Here is a 19,179-nt window from a genome sequence, read left to right on the forward strand (position 1 = left end):
TCTGAGGGCAAAAGGGGGAAATGCAACTCAATATTAGGAAGGTGTTCTTAATGTTTTGTACACTCAGTGTATATGATTTTAAAAATTACATTGTCCAGGTCATGCTAGTTGGTGACCTCAGGATTCCTGTTTGTTCAGTATAGAGTCCAGGATTTTCTCGCACATATAAAGGCACCGAGGCACATGGAAGAAACCTGAAAGAAAACGAATGGCAGATTAATTGTCAGTGTAATCACAGATGTACACAAGGTCACATTTTTTGATCTGATGCATTTATTTGGGAGAAAGAAACCTGTCTGATGAAGGTCCACCATGACCGAAACGTCTGTTTTTAATTAATTCATAATAAAATAGATTTTTAATGGAGAACAGTGTCGCGCCTCCACCACCTTTTTGGCTGGGGCAAAGGAAGGCTTGCATTCACTTTAAACAAATACAACCACATTTGATTTACTATATCCACTTGAGTGGGTGATTTGGACATAAAAAAAAACAAATGCAAAACATTAAATATTACAGATTGAGCACATATCAAAGCAATGTATACATCACTGCATTGACTCAAATTACAGGAGGTACATTTATTTGTGGCTGTCATGTTTTCTCTGTCCTGTTAACATTCTCACCTTTGAAAGGCCCTCCTTTAAAATCCAGTGTCACTTTCCCTTGCTGGGTCAAATATCCAAACCACTCGCCATTCTCAGCATCAGAAAACTGCATAAACAGGCAGACAAACAGCACGCCATATTGAAAAATGTTAGCTCCTCAAGCAATTTAGCTTACTTTTAGCTGCAATATCAAATATTTGTGTTATTTATTCTCTACATATAAAATGACATCCATATTAATGGCATTTCCATGCTATTGTCTAGCAGAACAATAGCATAATTTTTTTTTGTTGACTTAGATAATTTTTGTCAAAGAGGAGATTCGGTCCTCCACTGTTTATGTGGCGCTGGAGTCCACTCACATGGCTGAAGGTGTAGTCGTACACCTGAGAGAATCGCTCCAGCAGGGCTGGCTCTTTGGTATGGCTGTAGGCCATCAGGTATGCAATGAGAGCCTCACAGTGTGGCCACCACAGTTTCATACTCCACTCCAACTGTGAAAACAGAACACAATGGCCCTGGTTCACATTTCTATAGTCCTTTGTTCACTTATTTAGTCAATTAATAAAGGCCTTGAAAGGGCTGGACAGCAATAGGTTTGAGAACCTCAGTTGGCATTTCATCCATATTACTTTCACCCATTCAATCCTTTGTGATGAGTGTGGGTTTGAGCAGCCAATTGTCTCCTGCACTGATTTTTATGCTATAGTTGGTTGAACGACTCATGCAGTAGCAGCAAGCGCAGTGTTGTATGCAGGGGTGAAAGTAAGGTGTTTTACGGTCCAGTACGGCGTCCCAGCAAAATAAATTGTGGGGGTACGCCGTACCGGTAAAACATTGACAATCAAATAAAAAAACATAATGATGGGTTGTGTTTATGCCAAAATAATAAGTAATAAAAGTTAAATGACAAATCTTTTACGACTAGGTCCACAGAGATCCTTCTGAATTAATAGGGATTCTATCTGTAATTCTATGATTAGGCCCATAAAATGTTTTGGTGCACACATAGGAGGTCCCGTACAGGAAATAAATTAAATCTACTTTCACAGTATGTACCTGTGTGGGGCAGTAACCGTCCACATCCAGGAAGTAGAGGAGCCCTCCGTGCTCCTTGTCCCAGCCTGTCAGAAAGGGGACCTCCATGAACTTGTCCACTGCTGTCCTTTGGAGCTCCTGGTCCCCATTCTCCAAACCGTACTGAAGCAGGAACCAGCCTGCTTCCAGAGCATGGCCTATGGCAACAGTATATAAGGAAACAAGGAAACCAGGTATAAGGAAACCATAAAGGAAAGAAACAACAGGCAGGCAATGGCAACAACCCGGTCATCTTAGATATCCCTACATGTGAAGTATTCAGTCTGACTAAGTTACTAGTGTTATTACACTACTATACAAAACAGAAAACATATAGTATTAGGGCTAATACACTGTAATATATACACCCCTATGTTAGATGACTTGACATAAGTAATATGGAGCTTATCAAACATTATCTAGAGCAGGGCTGTCAATGTCGGTCCTGGAGGGCCAAAACAATTCTGGTTTTCATCCTCTCCTTCTAATAAGGGACTAATTCAGACCTGGGACACTAGGTGAGTGCAATTAAAAACAAGGTAGAAACAAAAACCAGAAGTGTTTTCGTCCCTCCAGGACCGGAATTGAACAGCCCTGATCTAGAGAAACCTCCTTAAATTGAGTACAAAGGGTATCACCCGGGTTCTGCAGTCGCCCCTGGCAACCAGGAAGTTCCTTTCCTTCCGATGAGACACTTTCCAAAATGGCCGTACCACCTCTCTGTACAAAGACACAGTCATAGACAAGTAAAAATCCATTTTCTATTTCCTACCTCCAATTCAATGGAACCGCCCCAAAAGTGCAAACGCCACCCATCTGACACTCCAAACAGGCTCAATCAGACACTCAACCAAAAAAATAATATTTGAACCTAGGTCTGATTGTTTCATATTTGTAGGACTACAGTTCTGTACCTGAAGGTGTTGGAGGATCTGCTTTACACACCAGCCTCCAACCTCCCTGTACTTGTCCACCTCCTCCCCGCTGCGGCCCTCCGTGAGCTGCTGCACCAGACACAGCAGCATCATGGGGACAGCCATGCTGCAGACCGGGGTGTCTCCAGAAAGCTGGGGCCTGCCCAGGCCTGATGGGTCCACTCTGACCCAGTGGACCAGCTGGTCCATCATTTGTGCTGCTTCCGCCTAGTAACAACGAGAGCGTATGAGAAATTAAATAGGCCATAATACAGGCTAAACCCACTAAGGGTTCTGTGTTCTGATTGGCTAGCAGGTATTTGCCCCCATTCTGCTCAAATTTGATTGGGTCTTTGATGCATGACCCTTTTCGCCAAACCCAGAAGTCTAATCTGCATTTCAAACAATAACAAAGTGGTGACCCCCCCACTGTGTTGGTAACGTTTTTGAAAGCCAAGTTAACAAACAGATCACCGACCATTTCGAATCCCACCGTACCTTCTCCGCTATGCAATCCGGTTTCCGAGCTGGTCATGGGTGCACCTCAGCCACGCTCAAGGTCCTAAACGATATTATAACTGCGATCGATAATAGACAGTACTGTGCAGCCGTCTTCATCGACCTGGCCAAGGCTTTCGACTCTGTCAACCACCTCATTCTTATTGGCAGACTAAATAGCCTTGGTTTCTCAAATGACTGCCTCGCCTGGTTCACCAACTACTTCTCAGATAGAGTTCAATGTGTCAAATCGGAGGGCCTGTTGTCTGGACCTATGGCAGTCTCTATGGGGGTGCCACAGGGTTCAATTCTTGGGACAACTCTTTTCTCCGTGTATATCAATGATGTCGCTCGTGCTGCTGGTGACTCTCAGATCCACCTCTACGCAGACGACACCATTTTGTATACATCTGGCCCTTCATTGGACACTGTGTTAACAAACCTCCAAACGAGCTTCAATGCCATACAACACTCCTTCAGTAGCCTCCAACTGCTCTTAAACACTAGTAAAACTAAATGCATGCTCTTCAATCGAACGCTGCTGGCACCCGCCCACCCGACTAGAATCACTAATCTCGACGGGTCTGACCTAGAGTATGTGGACAACTACAAATACCTAGGTGTCTGGTTAGACTGTAAACTCTCCTTCCAGACTCACATTAAGCATCTCCAATCCAAAGTTACATCTAGAATCGGCTTCCTATTTCGCAACGCAACAAAGCCTCCTTCACTCATGCTGCCAAACATGCCCTCGTAAAACTGACTATCCTACCGATCCTTGACTTCGGCGATGTCATTTACAAAATAGCCTCCAACACTCTACTCAGCAAATTGGATGTAGTCTATCACAGTGCCATCCGTTTTGTCTCCAAAGCCCCATATACTACCCACCACTGTGACCTGTACGCTCTTGTTGGCTGGTCCTCACTACATATTCGTCGCCAAACCCACTGGCTCCACGCCATCTATAAATCACTGCTAGGCAAATCCCCGCCTTATCTTAGCTCATTGGCCACCATAGCAGCACCCACCCGTAGTCTGCGCTCCAGCAGGTATATCTCACTGGTCATCCCCAAAGCCAACACCTCCTTTGGCCGCCATTCCTTCCAGTTCTCTGCTGCCAATGACTGGAACGAATTGCAAAAATCTCTGAAGCTGGAGACTCTTATCTCCCTCACTAACTTTAAGCATCAGTTGTCAGAGCACCTTACCGATCACTGCACCTGTACACAGCCCATCTGAAATTAGCCCACCCAACTACCTCATCCCCATATTGTTATTTATTTTGCTCATTTGCTCCCCAGTATCTCTATTTGCACATCATCTCTTGCACATCTATCATTCCAGTGTTAATACTAATTGTAATTATTTTGCACTATGGCCTATTTATTGCCTTACCTCCATAACTTACTAAATTTGCACACAGTGTATATATATTTTCTGTTGTATTTTTGACTTTATGTTTTGTTTTACCCCATATGTAACTCTGTGTTGTTGTTTTTATCACACTGCTTTGCTTTATCTTGGCCAGGTCGCAGTTGTAAATGAGAACTTGTTCTCAACTGGCTTACCTGGTTAAATAAAGGTTAAATAAAAATTAAATAAAAAAACTGCGGAAGGATGGGGCTGGAGAAATGTAACCTGTCTATAATTCAGAGACAGCGCTACGGATGGAAGAACTGATCATCCATGATTAAAAAATTATAGTTTTAACCATGTTTTGAGGCTATAGTATGTTTATAATTAAATTAAAGGAGTAAAACAAGCTTATATTTTGGGTTCTCATGGGCTACAACAGTTAAACTAATTATTAGTAATTAATTTAAAAGTTCAAATATGGCTGTACCAATCAGATTGCCACTTTAACAGAAAGCTTTATTGTGGAAGTGTTTAGTGCCCCGGGCTGTTTTACCTGCATGTCTTGGTCTCCTGTGACCCTGGCCAGCTCATCCATGGCCATGACATAGAAACACTCGCTGAAGATGGTCCTCTGCACTTTCAGGGCTTTACCGTCCCTGGTCAAACAAAAGGCACACTTCCATGGGCTGCCACTATTGGGAATGCGAGCGAAGCGTCGCAAGAATGCACCCCCTAAGAAAACATAAAAACAACATTAACAACAATGATAAAGTTTGCTTGTCACAACTAGAATGTTGTACCAAAATGCCTATAGAGACCACAAACAGTTACTACCTCACATCTGTTTGTTTTTCTGCAGCCAAGTAAAAATGTGGTATACAGAAGGTCAGTGTGGTCTAGATCCGGAAAAGCCTGAAACTAACATTGGAGTAAATCCTATTGGTGTTTTTTCTGTTTCATTACATCTTTGGAGTGTCTTCACCTATGTACTGGGAATGTGTGTATCTTCATGCTGTTAATAACATTGGGTGCGCTTCTTTCTGTTTTTACAGTCTTCATGACACCTTTATTTTGTATTTGCACATATCCTGTATGTAGCCTACATCATACTAAGTGGTTCAAAACAGCTATTTCCTCTGTTACTTAAGTACTGTCTTCACTCAGTTTGTCACAGACTGTGCACTTTGCATCAGTTAAATGAGTCAGAATACTGACCTCTTTAAATGACTCTCATTAATCAACTTAATCACTTACAGAAAACATTTCACCATCTACCACCTTTGGAAAAAGCTTGGCGCTAAATGCTGTTACTTAATGCTTAGTTGGGAAATTCCTTGCAAAGCTGACAGGACACAACATCTAAACAACCTGATAAGTGCTTGGAAATCCACTCTAAAATGCTTTAACATTTCAGTGACAAGGATGCTGTGCAACCACCAAACCCGAAACCCCCATACCAGATTTGGCAGCTTCCAGGATCTCAGGCTTGTTGAAGCGCTCCATTGTCCTGTATAGGCGGCAATACATCCACACCTGCAAAGATACATTTATCCAAGTGAAAATGTGAAATTATATTGTGAGCAATGTTCCCTCTAAGCTGCGCAAGTGCGCCGGTGCACAGCCCGTTACTGCCGCACAGAATAAATATCAGCCCACGCAGAGAAGCACGAGATTGAACTTCACTCAACTTTCTAGAGTTTTCCCCATTAGTTCACTATCAACGTTTCAATGCAACATACCGAAACAAAACGAACTATGCAAGACTTAGTGTGAAAAATTAACTATGCAAGAGATTTTGTTGTAGGCAGAACACATCGGAGTAGGATTCTATTGCATGCATTGACAGGAACTCAGGTCCATACTCTACACAGACCGGTGCGCCATAACCAATCAGAACTGCAGTAGGCCTATATGCAAATCGACCATTGCCATATATGAATCTGTGCCATTCACTTTGAACTAGACTGTGTTTACAGCATGAGCGATAATGAGTTGATGCGCTTGTTTTGAGGTCAAAGCAAGAGCTACATCTAGCCACCTGTGCACATTTGTTCATATCCTTCACTAGTTAGTGAGTTATTAGCCCAGTTATAGATCATTTGTATACAGAAATGGGGGAGTGATTGCTTCCTACAAATGCACAAAATGTGTGCATTTCTAGCCATCTTTGAAAAGTGAGTAAATTAAATAGCTTTTTTTTGTCTTAAAGGGGCAGTGTTGTATTTTGAGACAGGCTTGAATAAGCTAAGTGGCCAATAGGCAGAGGGTAGCATAATTTGTCAGATTCTCTGTAATAATGGTATGGGAATAATGATGCATTTTATTTTGTAAAGTGGTTTCTTGACTCAAACAACTCAACAACATTTTCAGTCACCTCCTTGTCTGAAGGACAAGTGGAGAAACAGGTTAATGTTTTTTTTCCAAAAGTCTCATGGAATGTAGGCCTACACTGAAGACCACACATTGACTGCTAATGTAGGCTGAATGATAGAACAGCTATTTCCATGTTCAAATGTTATGGGATGCATTTGCTCCATTGTTTTTGTTGGTAGACCACACTGGTAGGCCTACATTATGATCAAATAGCCACAGTAGCCTACTTGACCACTGTTACAACGGTAACTTAAAGCGGGTACAGCCTCAGCGTTCACAGTAAACGCGTCAAGTTTGCACTCAGCAGACCTGAAATTTGCTCATTGCCAAAATAAATTAGAGGGAACATTGATTGTGAGTAACATTATTATTAGACATAAGAATCAACACAAACCTCATACACATGCAGATATAGTCTACTATTGCTTTTTACATATGGGAAAACCCACCCAAGAATCAAATCATGGTGCACTGCAACCATAAGCAGAATATGCACATCAATGTTGTTCGCAGCCCTTTGCATTGGTCTGGCTGTTTGGTGTTGAGTGGTAAGACAATCACTGAACATTTGTGGATGAGTTTACCTGTCTCCCCTGCAACCAGACATATTTCAGCTCGTCGTAGATTTTTCCATCTTTCCCAATACAAGTGAAAAACCCACTGGAAAAATACATTGTTTAACATGGTCAACTGATCTCATCTCACAGACATGACATACATACTAGCATACTTCTAGACTAGGCTATACTTTTTATTTTTGTCAAAATAAATTATGATAAAGAAAATGTTCAAATAACAACAAATTGCATCAATAACTTCCACAAATATTTGTGAATATCTGATCAAATGGTTTTACCCATATTGTGTGTCATGAGAATATTTCTGCCAGAAGTCCACCACTTTGTCCAGCTCTGTGCGCATCTGCTCTCGATACAGCTGCAACTTCTCGATCGACATCGCCCCTTCCAAAAACAAGACTGAATCGATCATAAAGCCAGATGAAAATTGATAGGTCTTAGGTCTACACGTTTGTATAATACTGTAATGTCTGAATGCCGTTATTCAGATATCCTAAAGACTATTCTTGCAGGATCAGTTCAGGAAAGCATAATGATGGTTTATGGCTATGCTGTTAATCCTATTTTTGAACAAGCGACAAGTTAAGACATAGCAATGTACTATGCACTTTCTAATAGATAGAGATAGACGAGCGCAACGTAGCCTATACACTTCTGCCCACTCCTGCTCTATAGAGAAGTACCCTATTTGAAAGCGCTGCGCTTAGTTACCTTTTCCCCAAACGTAGTTTTAGATGTTCACTCTTGCAACGGAGCCTCATTCGATAAATGCCGAGATATGCCGTTTTAGACGACAACGCAACCTTGTAGCAACACAGTTTACAGACAATAAAAAAAACGTTTACTTCAAGAGGAGGATGTTTAAAGTGTTCATCATATGACTGCTTGTTGCGACAAAGGGTCACGTGCTTCACTAGCTCGGTCATGTGAGAGCAGGGATGATTACAAAATAAAAGCCAACCCCTTTTATTCAAAGGTGGACTGTAGTAGTAGGCTAAACCAATGAACCTCTCAACCTCAGCATCCCCCCCTCTCCCCCCTTTGTCAAGTTATTTAAACCAACTATTTTCATTCGTATGACATGGAAAAAAGCTAACAACCCCATTATCCCTCACAATCTGATTGAAAGAGAGACAGAGACACTTGCCTAAACTCACAATTGCTAATTTGAGCGCCACAGCAAAATAAAAATATAAAGTGATTGTATACATAATCAAACTCAAAAGGACAATATCTACAAGTGTGCCTTCTTTATACTTTGTTTTCCTCCATTCTAAAGTACCCTTTTATTTCCGCAATTGACTGAATAGTGTCCAGAGTCCAAACATTGCAACCATAGATCCACACCCAGGTAAGCCAGTTGAGAACAAGTTCTCATTTACAACTGCGACCTGGCCAAGATAAAGCAAAGCAGTGCGATAAAAACAACACAGAGTTACACATGGGGTAAAAAAACATTAAGTCAAAAAATACAACAGAAAATATATATACAGTGTGTGCAAATGTAGCAAGTTATGGAGGTAAGGTAATAAATAGGCTATAGTGCAAAATAATTACAATTAGTATTGTAATGACCCAGCTGGGTCATAAAGTAAAAGAGAGACGGGCACCAGGTGTACAGGCAGAACACAGGTTTATTCCTGAATGGGCTATTGTTCAGGCCACAGCCCACGCCGCTAAACCTCGAACATACACAAATATAACATGTCAAGTCAAGGGTCCCAAAACAGAAGAGAGAGAGATGAGACCGTAACCCCTATTTAAGCATTCCAAAACCCCGCGGGATTACCCATCATACCCCCCCCAACCTTTCCATCTGTCCTGGCATATTTAACCCCTGCTAGCACCCATGAGAACGATAACACACCCACGAACACAGAACACAATACCGGGTCGTTACATAGCCCCCCCCTTTCTAAACCCCAGCCCCTAGGGTTACAAAACAAAATCCTTAAAACGACCCGGAGGTCGCATCAGTCTCTTGTGCCTCCCCTTGACTCTCACTGGTGGACCCCCAGAACACTCATCTGCCCCAAAGTCATTTCCAGCGCCCTCCGAAGAGGCAGCCCCCGTTCCAGGCTCAGGTTGCGCTAGAGTCTCCTCGCTAGACTGTCCCCGTGTGCTCACATCAGAGTCCTCACTTCCATTCCCTACCGTTTTCCTCCCTCTGTAGGGCACCAATCGGTCCCGGTGGACCACCACCTTCCTGCTCCATGGGGGAACCTCCACCCAGTACGTCACCTCCCCCACTCTCTCTATCACCAGGCACGGCCCCACCCAGGCACTGTCCAGCTTTGGGCACCGCCCCTTCTTGCGCATGGGGTTGTGAAGCCACACGCGTTCTCCCGCTCCAAAGTGCCTCCCCCTAGCGCGTGAGTCATAGTGGCGCTTTTGGCGCATTCCTGCGTTCTCGAGTTGCTCTCTTGCGAAGGTGTGAGCCACTTCTAACCGGTTCTGCAGACGACGAACATAGTTCGGGCCAGGCAAAACCCCGTCGTCGTTATCAGGAGGGTGGCCAAACGTCAGTTCGGCTGGGGTGCGCAACTCACGACCTAACATTAGTAGCGCTGGGGAGCACGCAGTCGATTCTTGAACAGCCGACCTACATGCCATAAGAATAAACGGTAAGTGGGTGTCCCAATCTCTCTGGTGTTTTGAGGTAACGATAGCCAGCTGTTGTGCTAATGTTCTGTTAAATCTTTCCACCAGCCCATCACTCTGGGGGTGAAGCGGAGTAGTGCGCGTCTTCTCCGCGCCTAACCGTCTACACAACTCTGAGAACACCCGTGACTCAAAGTTTCTCCCCTGGTCGCTGTGTATAGACTGTGGCACCCCAAACCGACTGATTATTCCCCCTACCAACGCATCAGCTACTGTTTCTGCCTCCTGGTCTGGGAGAGCGTAAGCCTCTGGCCACTTGGTGAAGTAGTCCATAGCAGTTAGAATCCACCTGTTACCGCTGTCTGTGGTTGGAAACGGTCCAACTATGTCTACCCCCAGTCTCTCCATGGGCTCCCCTACTGGTAATTGTTGTAGGAGGGCGTGTGACTGACCTGGAGGTCCTTTCTTAGCAGCACACTCGTCGCACTGCCTGCAAATGTCCTCCACATCCCTCCTGTGCCTGGCCCAATAGAAGCCTTTACATACGCGCTTTAACGTTTTGGAGACCCCAAAATGCCCTGCGCCTACTCCCCCGTGAACACGCTCCCTTGCAGCCTTTTGGGAACCACTACATGCCACGTAATTTCTCCAGTAGCTGGCTTTTTCCACCCCCTCTGGAGGACTCCCTCAGCCACTCTAAGGACTGAGAATTTAGCCCAGAGTCCTTTGGTGACTGGTGATAGAGGGGCTACTTCCCCCCACGGCGGTCGTCTTCTCTCTTCCACCCACCCCAGCACAGGACGCAGCTCTGCGTCCTCCTCCTGGCGACGCCTCCACTCCCCGACGTCCACAGCCTCAAGCTCCCGGCACTCTGTCACCCTCAGCTGACTCACCGTGGCGGTGACTCCCTCCTCCATGCACAGTTCCCTCTCTCGCTCCACCCGTTTGGCGCAGTACCCACAGCCGTCGGGCGGTGGGACAAGGCGTCTGCATTGCTGTGGCGAAGGCCGGCCCTGTGCTCCACCTGGAAGTCGTAGGGTTGCAGCTCCTCCAACCAGCGGGCGATCTGACCCTCTGGCTCCTTGAAGGAGAGAAGCCACTGCAGGGCGGAGTGATCCGTCCGCACCACAAACGGCAGGCCCCCCAGGTAGTACTTGAAATGGCGTACTACTGCCACGACAGCCAAAAGCTCCCTCCTTGTCACGCAGTAGCGTTTTTCAGCCTTATCAAAAGTTCTGCTGTAATAAGCTACTACGTGCTCCCCATCAGAACCACGCTGAGCCAGCACAGCCCCCAAGCCCTCATTGCTTGCGTCGGTGTCCAGGATAAACGGACGGTTCGGGTCTGGTGAGGACAGGACAGGGGCCTCCACCAGGGCACGTTTGAGGGCCTCAAATGCCCGCTGGTGCTCTTCGGTCCACTGAAAAACAGTGTCCTTCTTGAGAAGGTGGTTCAAAGGAGCTGCTATCCCCGCAAACCCTTTCACAAACCTACGATAGTAGGATGCCAGACCCAGGAAGCTCTTAACCTCTTTTTTCCCCCTTGGAATTGGCCACCCCCTCACAGCCTCCACTTTGTCTGGCATCGTGCTGATGCCCTCACCACCCAGCTGATGACCCAGGAACGCCACCTCCCTTTGCATGAAATGGCACTTTTCCGGGTGTAATTTTAGCCCCGCCCCCGAGATCCTCTCCAGCACTCGCCTAAGTGCCCCCAGTGCCCCCTCAAACGATGTGCCGTGCACCAATATGTCGTCTAGGTACACGACACACTCGTTTCTCGGAACCCCCGCCAGCACTCTGTCCATGAGCCTCTCAAAGGTGGCAGGAGCATTACAAAGCCCGAAGCACAGCACCTTGAACTGCCAATGGCCCCTATCCGTGGAGAAGGCAGTTTTTTCACGTGCCCCAGGCGAGAGGGGCACCTGCCAGTAGCCACTGCGCAGATCAAGGGAAGAGAACCACGAGGACCATCTGACGTGGTCTAGCGACTCATCGATCCTCGGTATGGGGTAAGAGTCTTTAGTGGTGACAGAATTTAGGCCCCTGTAGTCCGCACAAAACCTAAGTTTACCCCCTTTCTTAGGCACCATGACGACCGGCGCGGACCATGGGCTATCTGATGGCTCAATGAAATCAGCCCGCAACATGTCAGCAATAGCTGTGGCTGCTGCTTCCCTCTTGGCAAGGGGAATGCAACGGGCCGAATTTTAATGGGTTGGTTGTCCCCAGTGTCGATGTCGTGCTGAACCAGGTGCGTTTGCCCTACCTCATCTTCCCCCCAAGCGAAGCTATCTTTAAAGTCAAACAGCAGCTGCTTTAACTGTCTCTGTCTCTCATCCAGACCTTGACAGTTTTTCAGCCACACAGCCTCAACGGCGTCGATAACTTCCTCCTTCCCCCCGTCGGGCTGATGGGGTGAAGGAGCCAGTGTGTTTTGGGCTACTGGGATGCCTGTGCTTGCACCATTATGGGGAGTGAAGGTCGTTGCCGCCGGAGACAGCTGCTGGGATGGCACAACGACCAAGGGAGCAGCCGGGACGACCAGTGGAGTTTCGGCAAGCTTGGAGGAAGACGGAGGGACCTGGCCCTCCCGAAGGCGACATTCCCACTGTGGGCCCCCCCGACAGCCTCAAAGTGCCCCGAAGCTAAGTCCAACTGAGCCCCACAGTTTTTCAAAAAGTCCATTCCCAGTATACAGGGGTCCTGTACCGCTGCTACCCACACCGGACACCCCACAGTTCTCCCCCCACAGTACAGACAACCGACACTTCCCTAACATGGGGGCTAGCTCCCCCGTGACAGTCCGTAGCTGGACAAGGGTCGGGTCCACCCGCACCCCCAACAGGTAGTATGTCTGGTCTCACCAGGGGTTACTGTAGAGCCCCGTGTCGATCAGGGCCAAACATTCCACCCCCTCTACCTTGACGATGACATTGCAGAAGTCCCCAATGGTGGTACGTCCCACCACAACTACCGGACTAGGAAACACGGTGGCAGCTACACCCTGGGGAAGCAGGTCTCCACCCTCTTGCCTGCGCTGCTGGGTACCTCTTCTGCTTACTGTGGATTCGGGGGCGGAGGGGTGGGCCCGCGCTGCCCCCTGCGCGAGAACCCGCTGTCGTTTTCCTGGTGACGGGAGAATCTGCCACACTCCCGCTGAATGTGGCCAGGCTGGCCACAACCCCAGCAAACAATGGGAGTTGAGCTGACACTGCGATGTTGTCTGGAGCCCCTCTCAATGACAAGCGAAGCGGTCTTGACTAACCCGCCCAACTCGTCGACCCACTCTGGTTTGGTGACCCCCGGCACCCCGGCCGCCGCTGCTCTCACCTCTGGTTGACTGGCAACCTCCACTCTCACTCCCTCACCCCAGATCAGCTCCCTCTTCCTGGCTATCTCCACTGCAGCCCGCAGAGATGCTGGGTCCGACATCTGAACATGCTTACCCAGTTCGGTGGGGGAGAGCGCTCTAATAAAACTATCCCGTGCCAGCTCGGTCTTGCACCCCAATCGGCATAGTTGCATAAGCCCGCCTGGTCAGGCTCAGAATATCACTTGCCAACGCCTTTAATGATTCCCCCTGAAGTCTCTTTTTGTTACTCAGTTCAATCCGCAGCATGTTGGGCTGTGCATCGCTGCCAAACGGCTCCCCCAATGCCTCCACTAGCGCACCGTAGTCGCCCCTCTCGTCCGGGGCTAGCGTTAGCAGGCATTCCGACGCCTCCTCTGCCAGGCTCAGGGCAAGCTGTAACCCTTTCGTCTCGTCAGACCACCTCCCGGCTCTAGCCAACAACTCGAATTGAGTGAAAAAAACTTCCCATTTACCTTGTCCATTGAACTTTGGAAGTTTAGCCGCTACCATGACTAATGGCAATAGGGCGCTGCCATCTCTGTTTACATAAGGAGGCCCAGCCATTTCCGCACGCGGTGACGTCGATATCTCCGTCGCCGTGACGTCTGTTCTGGTCGAGCGGTTTGAAGGAAAACCCGCCCGTTCTGCCATCTTGCTGACTGACAATTTAACTTCCGCCATGTGGCTCTCCAGCTCTTCTACAGCCGTCGTCGCCTGACCCTCCCGACCGGGTACACCCGAGCCCACAACGGACACTTTGTCCGACTCTTCCTTAATTTTCCGCCTCGCCCCGATCATCATGACCGTAGATGCGAGTCACGCTAACGCTAACCACGGCCTATACTGAAACAGCTAACTCGCCTAATCTCGATCTATCCCGTCATTCGAAAGCACTTCTGACACCAATGTAATGACCCAGCTGGGTCATAAAGTAAAAGAGAGACGGGCACCAGGTGTACAGGCAGAACACAGGTTTATTCCTGAATGGGCTATTGTTCAGGCCACAGCCCACGCCGCTAAACTTCAAACATACACAAATATAACATGTCAAGTCAAGGTTCCCAAAACAGAAGAGAGAGAGATGAGACCGTAACCCCTATTTAAGCATTCCAAAACCCCGCGGGATTACCCATCATACCCCCCCAACCTTTCCATCTGTCCTGGCATATTTATCCCCTGCTAGCACCCATGAGAACGATAACACACCCACGAACACAGAACACAATACCGGGTCGTTACAGTATTAACACTGGAATGCTAGATGTGCAAGAGATTATGTGCAAATAGAGATACTGGGGTGCAAAAGAGCAAAATAAATAACAATATAGGGATGAGGTAGTTGGGTGGGCTAATTTCAGATGGGCTGTGTACAGGTGCAGTGATCGGTAAGGTGCTCTGACAACTGATGCTTAAAGTTAGTAAGGGAGATAAGAGTCTCCAGCTTCAGAGATTTTTGCAATTCGTTCCAGTCATTGGCAGCAGAGAACTGGAAGGAATGGCGGCCAAAGGAGGTGTTGGCTTTGGGGATGACCAGTGAGATATACCTGCTGGAGCGCAGACTACGGGTGGGTGCTGCTATGGTGGCCAATTAGCTAAGATAAGGCGGGGATTTGCCTAGCAGTGATTTATAGATGGCCTGGAGCATGTGGGTTTGACGACGAACATGTAGTGAGGACCAGCCAACAAGAGCGTACAGGTCACAGTGGTGGGTAGTGTATGGGGCTTTGGAGACAAAACGGATGGCACTGTGATAGACTACATCCAATTTGCTGAGTAGAGTGCTGGAGGCTATTTTGTAAATGACATCGCCGAAGTCAAGGATCGGTAGGATAGTCAGTTTTACGAGGGCATGTTTGGCAGCATGAGTGAAGGAGGCTTTGTTGCGAAATAGGAAGCCGATTCTAGATGTAACTTTGGATTGGAGATTCTTAATGTGAGTCTGGAAGGAGAGTTTACAGTCTAACCAGACACCTAGGTATTTGTAGTTGTCCACATACTCTAGGTCAGACCCGTCAAGAGTAGTGATTCTAGTCGGGTGGGCGGGTGCCAGCAGCGTTCGATTGAAGAGCATGCATTTAGTTTTACTAGTGTTTAAGAGCAGTTGGAGGCTACTGAAGGAGTGTTGTATGGCATTGAAGCTCGTTTGGAGGTTTGTTAACACAGTGTCCAATGAAGGGCCAGATGTATACAAAATGGTGTCGTCTGCGTAGAGGTGGATCTGAGAGTCACCAGCAGCAAGAGCGACATCATTGATATACACGGAGAAAAGAGTTGTCCCAAGAATTGAACCCTGTGGCACCCCCATAGAGACTGCCATAGGTCCAGACAACAGGCCCTCCGATTTGACACATTGAACTCTATCTGAGAAGTAGTTGGTGAACCAGGCGAGGCAGTCATTTGAGAAACCAAGGCTATTTAGTCTGCCAATAAGAATGAGGTGGTTGACAGAGTCGAAAGCCTTGGCCAGGTCGATGAAGACGGCTGCACAGTACTGTCTATTATCGATCGCGGTTATAATATCGTTTAGGACCTTGAGCGTGGCTGAGGTGCACCCATGCCCAGCTCGGAAACCGGATTGCATAGCGGAGAAGGTACGGTGGGATTCGAACTGGTCGGTGATCTGTTTGTTAACTTGGCTTTCAAATACTTTCGAAATGCAGGGCAGGATGGATATAGGTCTGTAACAGTTTGGATCTAGAGTGTCACCCCCTTTGAAGAGGGGGATGACCGCGGCAGCTTTCCAATCTCTGGGGATCTCAGACGTTACGAAAGAGAGGTTGAACAGGCTAGTAATAGGGGTTGCGACAATTTCGGCAGCTAGTTTTAGAAAGAAAGGGTCCAGATTGTCTAGCCCAGCTGATTTGTAGGGGTCCAGATTTTGTAGCTCTTTGAGAACATCAGCTGTCTAAATTTGTGTGAAGGAGAAGCGGGGGGGGGGCATGGGCAAGTTGCAGCTGAGGGTGCAGAGTTGGTGGCCGGGGTAGTGGTAGCCAGGTGGAAAGCATGGCCAGCCGTAGCAAAATGCTTGTTGAAATTCTCGATTATTGTAGATTTATCGGTGGTGATAGTGTTTCCTAGCCTCAGTGCAGTGGGCAGCTGGGAGGAAGTGCTCTTATTCTCCATGGACTTTACAGTGTCCCAAAACTTTTTGGAGTTAGTGCTACAGGATGCAAATTTCTGTTTGAAAAAGTTAGCCTTTGCTTTCCTGACTGCTTGTGTATATTGGTTCCTAACTTCCCTGAAAAGTTGCATATCGCGGGGGCTATTTGATGCTAATGCAGTACGCCACAGGATGTTTTTGTGCTGGTCGAGGGCAGTCAAGTCTGAGGAGAACCAGGGGCTATGTCTGTTCTTAGTACTGTATTTTTTGAATGGGGCATGTTTATTTAAGATTGAGAGGAAATTATTTTTAAAGAACAACCAGGCATCCTCTACTGACGGAATGAGATCTATATCCATCCAGGATACCTGGGCCAGGTCAATTAGGAAGGCCTGCTCGCTAAAGTGTTTTAGGGAGCGTTTGACAGTGATGAGGGGTGGTCGTTTGACCGTGGACCCGTTACGGACGCAGGCAATAAGGCAGTGATCGCTGAGATCCTGGTTGAAGACAGCGGAGGTGTATTTAGAGGGTAAGTTAGTCAGGATGATATCTATGAGGGTACCCATGTTTACAGATTTAGGGTTGTACCTGGTAGGTTCGTTGATAATTTGTGTGAGATTGAGGGCATCTAGTTTGGATTGTAGGATGGCCGGGGTGTTAAGCATATCCCAATTTAAGTCACCAAGCTGTACGAACTCTGAGGATAAATGGGGGGCAATCAATTCACATATGGTGTCCAGGGCACAGCTGGGGGCTGAGGGGGGGCTGTAGCAAGCGGCAACAGTGAGAGACTTATTTCTGGAAAGGTGGATTTTTAGAAGTAGAAGCTCAAACTGTTTGGCCACAGACCTGGATAGTATGATAGAGCTCTGCAGGCTCTCTCTACAGTAGATTGCAACTCCACCCCCTTTGGCAGTTCTATCTAGACGGAAAATGTTATAGTTGGGGATGGAAATATCAGAATTTTTGGTGGCCTTCCTAAGCCAGGATTCAGACACTGCTAGAACATCAGGGTTGAAGGAGTGTGCTAACGCAGTGAATAACTCAAACGTAGGAAGTAGGAGTGATACTGAGGGCTGCAGGGCCTGGGTTAGCCTCTACATCACCAGAGGAACAGAGGAGGACTAGAATAAGGATACGGCTAAAGGCTTTAAGAACTGGTCTTCTAGTGCGTTGGGTACATAGAATAAAGGGGGCAGATTTCCGGGCGTTGTAGAAAAGATTCAGGGCATTATGTACAGACAAGGATATGGAAGGATATGAGTAAAGTGGAGGTAAACCTAAGCGTTGGGTAACAATGAAAGAGATAGCATCACTGGAGGCACCGATTGAGTCGGTCTCCGCGTGTATGGGGGTGGGACAAAGGAGCTATCTAAGGCAGGTTTAGCTGGGCTGGGGGATCTACAGTGAAATAGTACAATTAGAAATAACCAAAACAGCAATAAGCAAACCATATTGACATGGGAGAGAGGCATAAAGCAATCACAGGTGTAATTTGAGAGAGCTAAGACAACAGCTGGTAATGATGACACAGTTTGGGCTGAGGCTAAACATAAACAGGATGCGGTACCGTAAAAAGGAACAGTCCAGCAGGCATCAGCTGTATAGCTGAGTTATCATAAGGTCCGGTGAACAGCAATAGGATAGTTCGGAGGTAGTTCGGGGGCTGCTAAAGCACTAGCGAGCAAGAGGCCACGGCTAGCGTGTGCTAGCGGGCCGGGGCTAGCAGATGGAATCTTCGTGGTCGACGTCGTACCGGGAAGCCTGTTGTAACCACATCAGACGATTTCGTCGGCAGACCAGTCGTGTAGGATCGGCGGGGCTCCGTGTCAACACTAGGTGGTCCCGTCCGGTTGACAGAGAGGTAGATAGCCGCGAGATGGGCCTAGCTCAGGATGATTAGCCAAACCACAACGTCCATTTTGTTGCAGCTAGCTGGTAGCGATGAATCCGGAGTTAAAGGTCCAGTGATTCAGTGATTCCGGCAGAAAAACTGATATGTTCTCGGTCAACTTACCCATTGAACAGCAATATAGTTTTTTCATTCACCCACAGCTAGTTCAATGTGAATATTTGGCGATGTTTGTCCTCTGTTTAAATTATTTCCAAGTTCACGATATCCTTATGCCTTCAAATCGTACCAGTGATGTTGTATGAGTTTCTGACTAGTCTCTGCACACAAACGCAGTATTGTCAATGTGTGGGACTGTGGAAGTGGAAGGAAGCCATTTTGGAAAAGTTGGGAGAGAGCCAATGCTGATTCATGTCCTTTCCCAGGCATCATACATTACAACAGTCTATTCTGTGTCAGTCTATTCCGAGCCTGTCTACAAAACTAACTCAAGAGTTTGTGGCCTTGTGGAATGCCTTGATCTTCTTTATGGTTCTGTCGGACTCAGACAAACTCCAACAGATGTGCCTCCACCCGCACTTTCTCCCCCTCCTGCTTCTCCCTCTGTCACAGACAGCAAAAATAGAGACGGCACAGGTAAAGCATATCAAAATCAATTCAAACTTTATTTAAAGTTGTCCATAGCAATTTTAATGATAGAGAAAAAATAGGGCACGCAACGGAATACATTTAAAAAGGTTTTGCAACGTAAAGCGAAAATGTGTTTCTTACTGGACAAGTATCCTAGTCTCTACCTGTTTTAGACTGCTTTCTGACATTTGTTGCCTAATGCAGGGTTTCCCAAACTCGGTCCTGGAGCCCCCAC

The 19,179-nt window shown here is 47.0% G+C and overlaps 1 protein-coding gene across 3 annotated transcripts; it reads right to left on the reverse strand.

The window, feature by feature from the left end:
- Nucleotides 1–8,310, reverse strand: LOC121545961 (renin binding protein). 3 transcript variants are annotated; one of them, XM_041856912.2, is made up of 11 exons: nt 8,119–8,310; nt 7,686–7,791; nt 7,414–7,489; nt 5,914–5,989; nt 5,010–5,188; nt 2,600–2,827; nt 2,324–2,405; nt 1,668–1,843; nt 971–1,102; nt 627–714; nt 1–194 (listed from the first exon to the last, which is right to left on the reverse strand). In XM_041856912.2, the coding sequence occupies exons 2-11, from the start codon at nt 7,784–7,786 to the stop codon at nt 118–120; spliced, it is 1,215 nt and encodes a 404-aa protein (XP_041712846.1). In that variant the 5' UTR covers nt 7,787–7,791; nt 8,119–8,310; the 3' UTR covers nt 1–117. The 3 variants fall into 3 exon arrangements, with proteins under 3 accessions (XP_041712846.1, XP_041712847.1, XP_041712848.1); XM_041856913.2 differs by having other exon boundaries at nt 7,686–7,806; XM_041856914.2 differs by lacking the exons at nt 7,414–7,489; nt 8,119–8,310 and having other exon boundaries at nt 7,686–7,768.
- Nucleotides 8,311–19,179: the final 10,869 nt, after the last annotated feature.

Source organism: Coregonus clupeaformis, chromosome 30, assembly GCF_020615455.1.
Source record: "Coregonus clupeaformis isolate EN_2021a chromosome 30, ASM2061545v1, whole genome shotgun sequence".
Taxonomy (NCBI): Eukaryota; Metazoa; Chordata; class Actinopteri; order Salmoniformes; family Salmonidae; genus Coregonus; species Coregonus clupeaformis.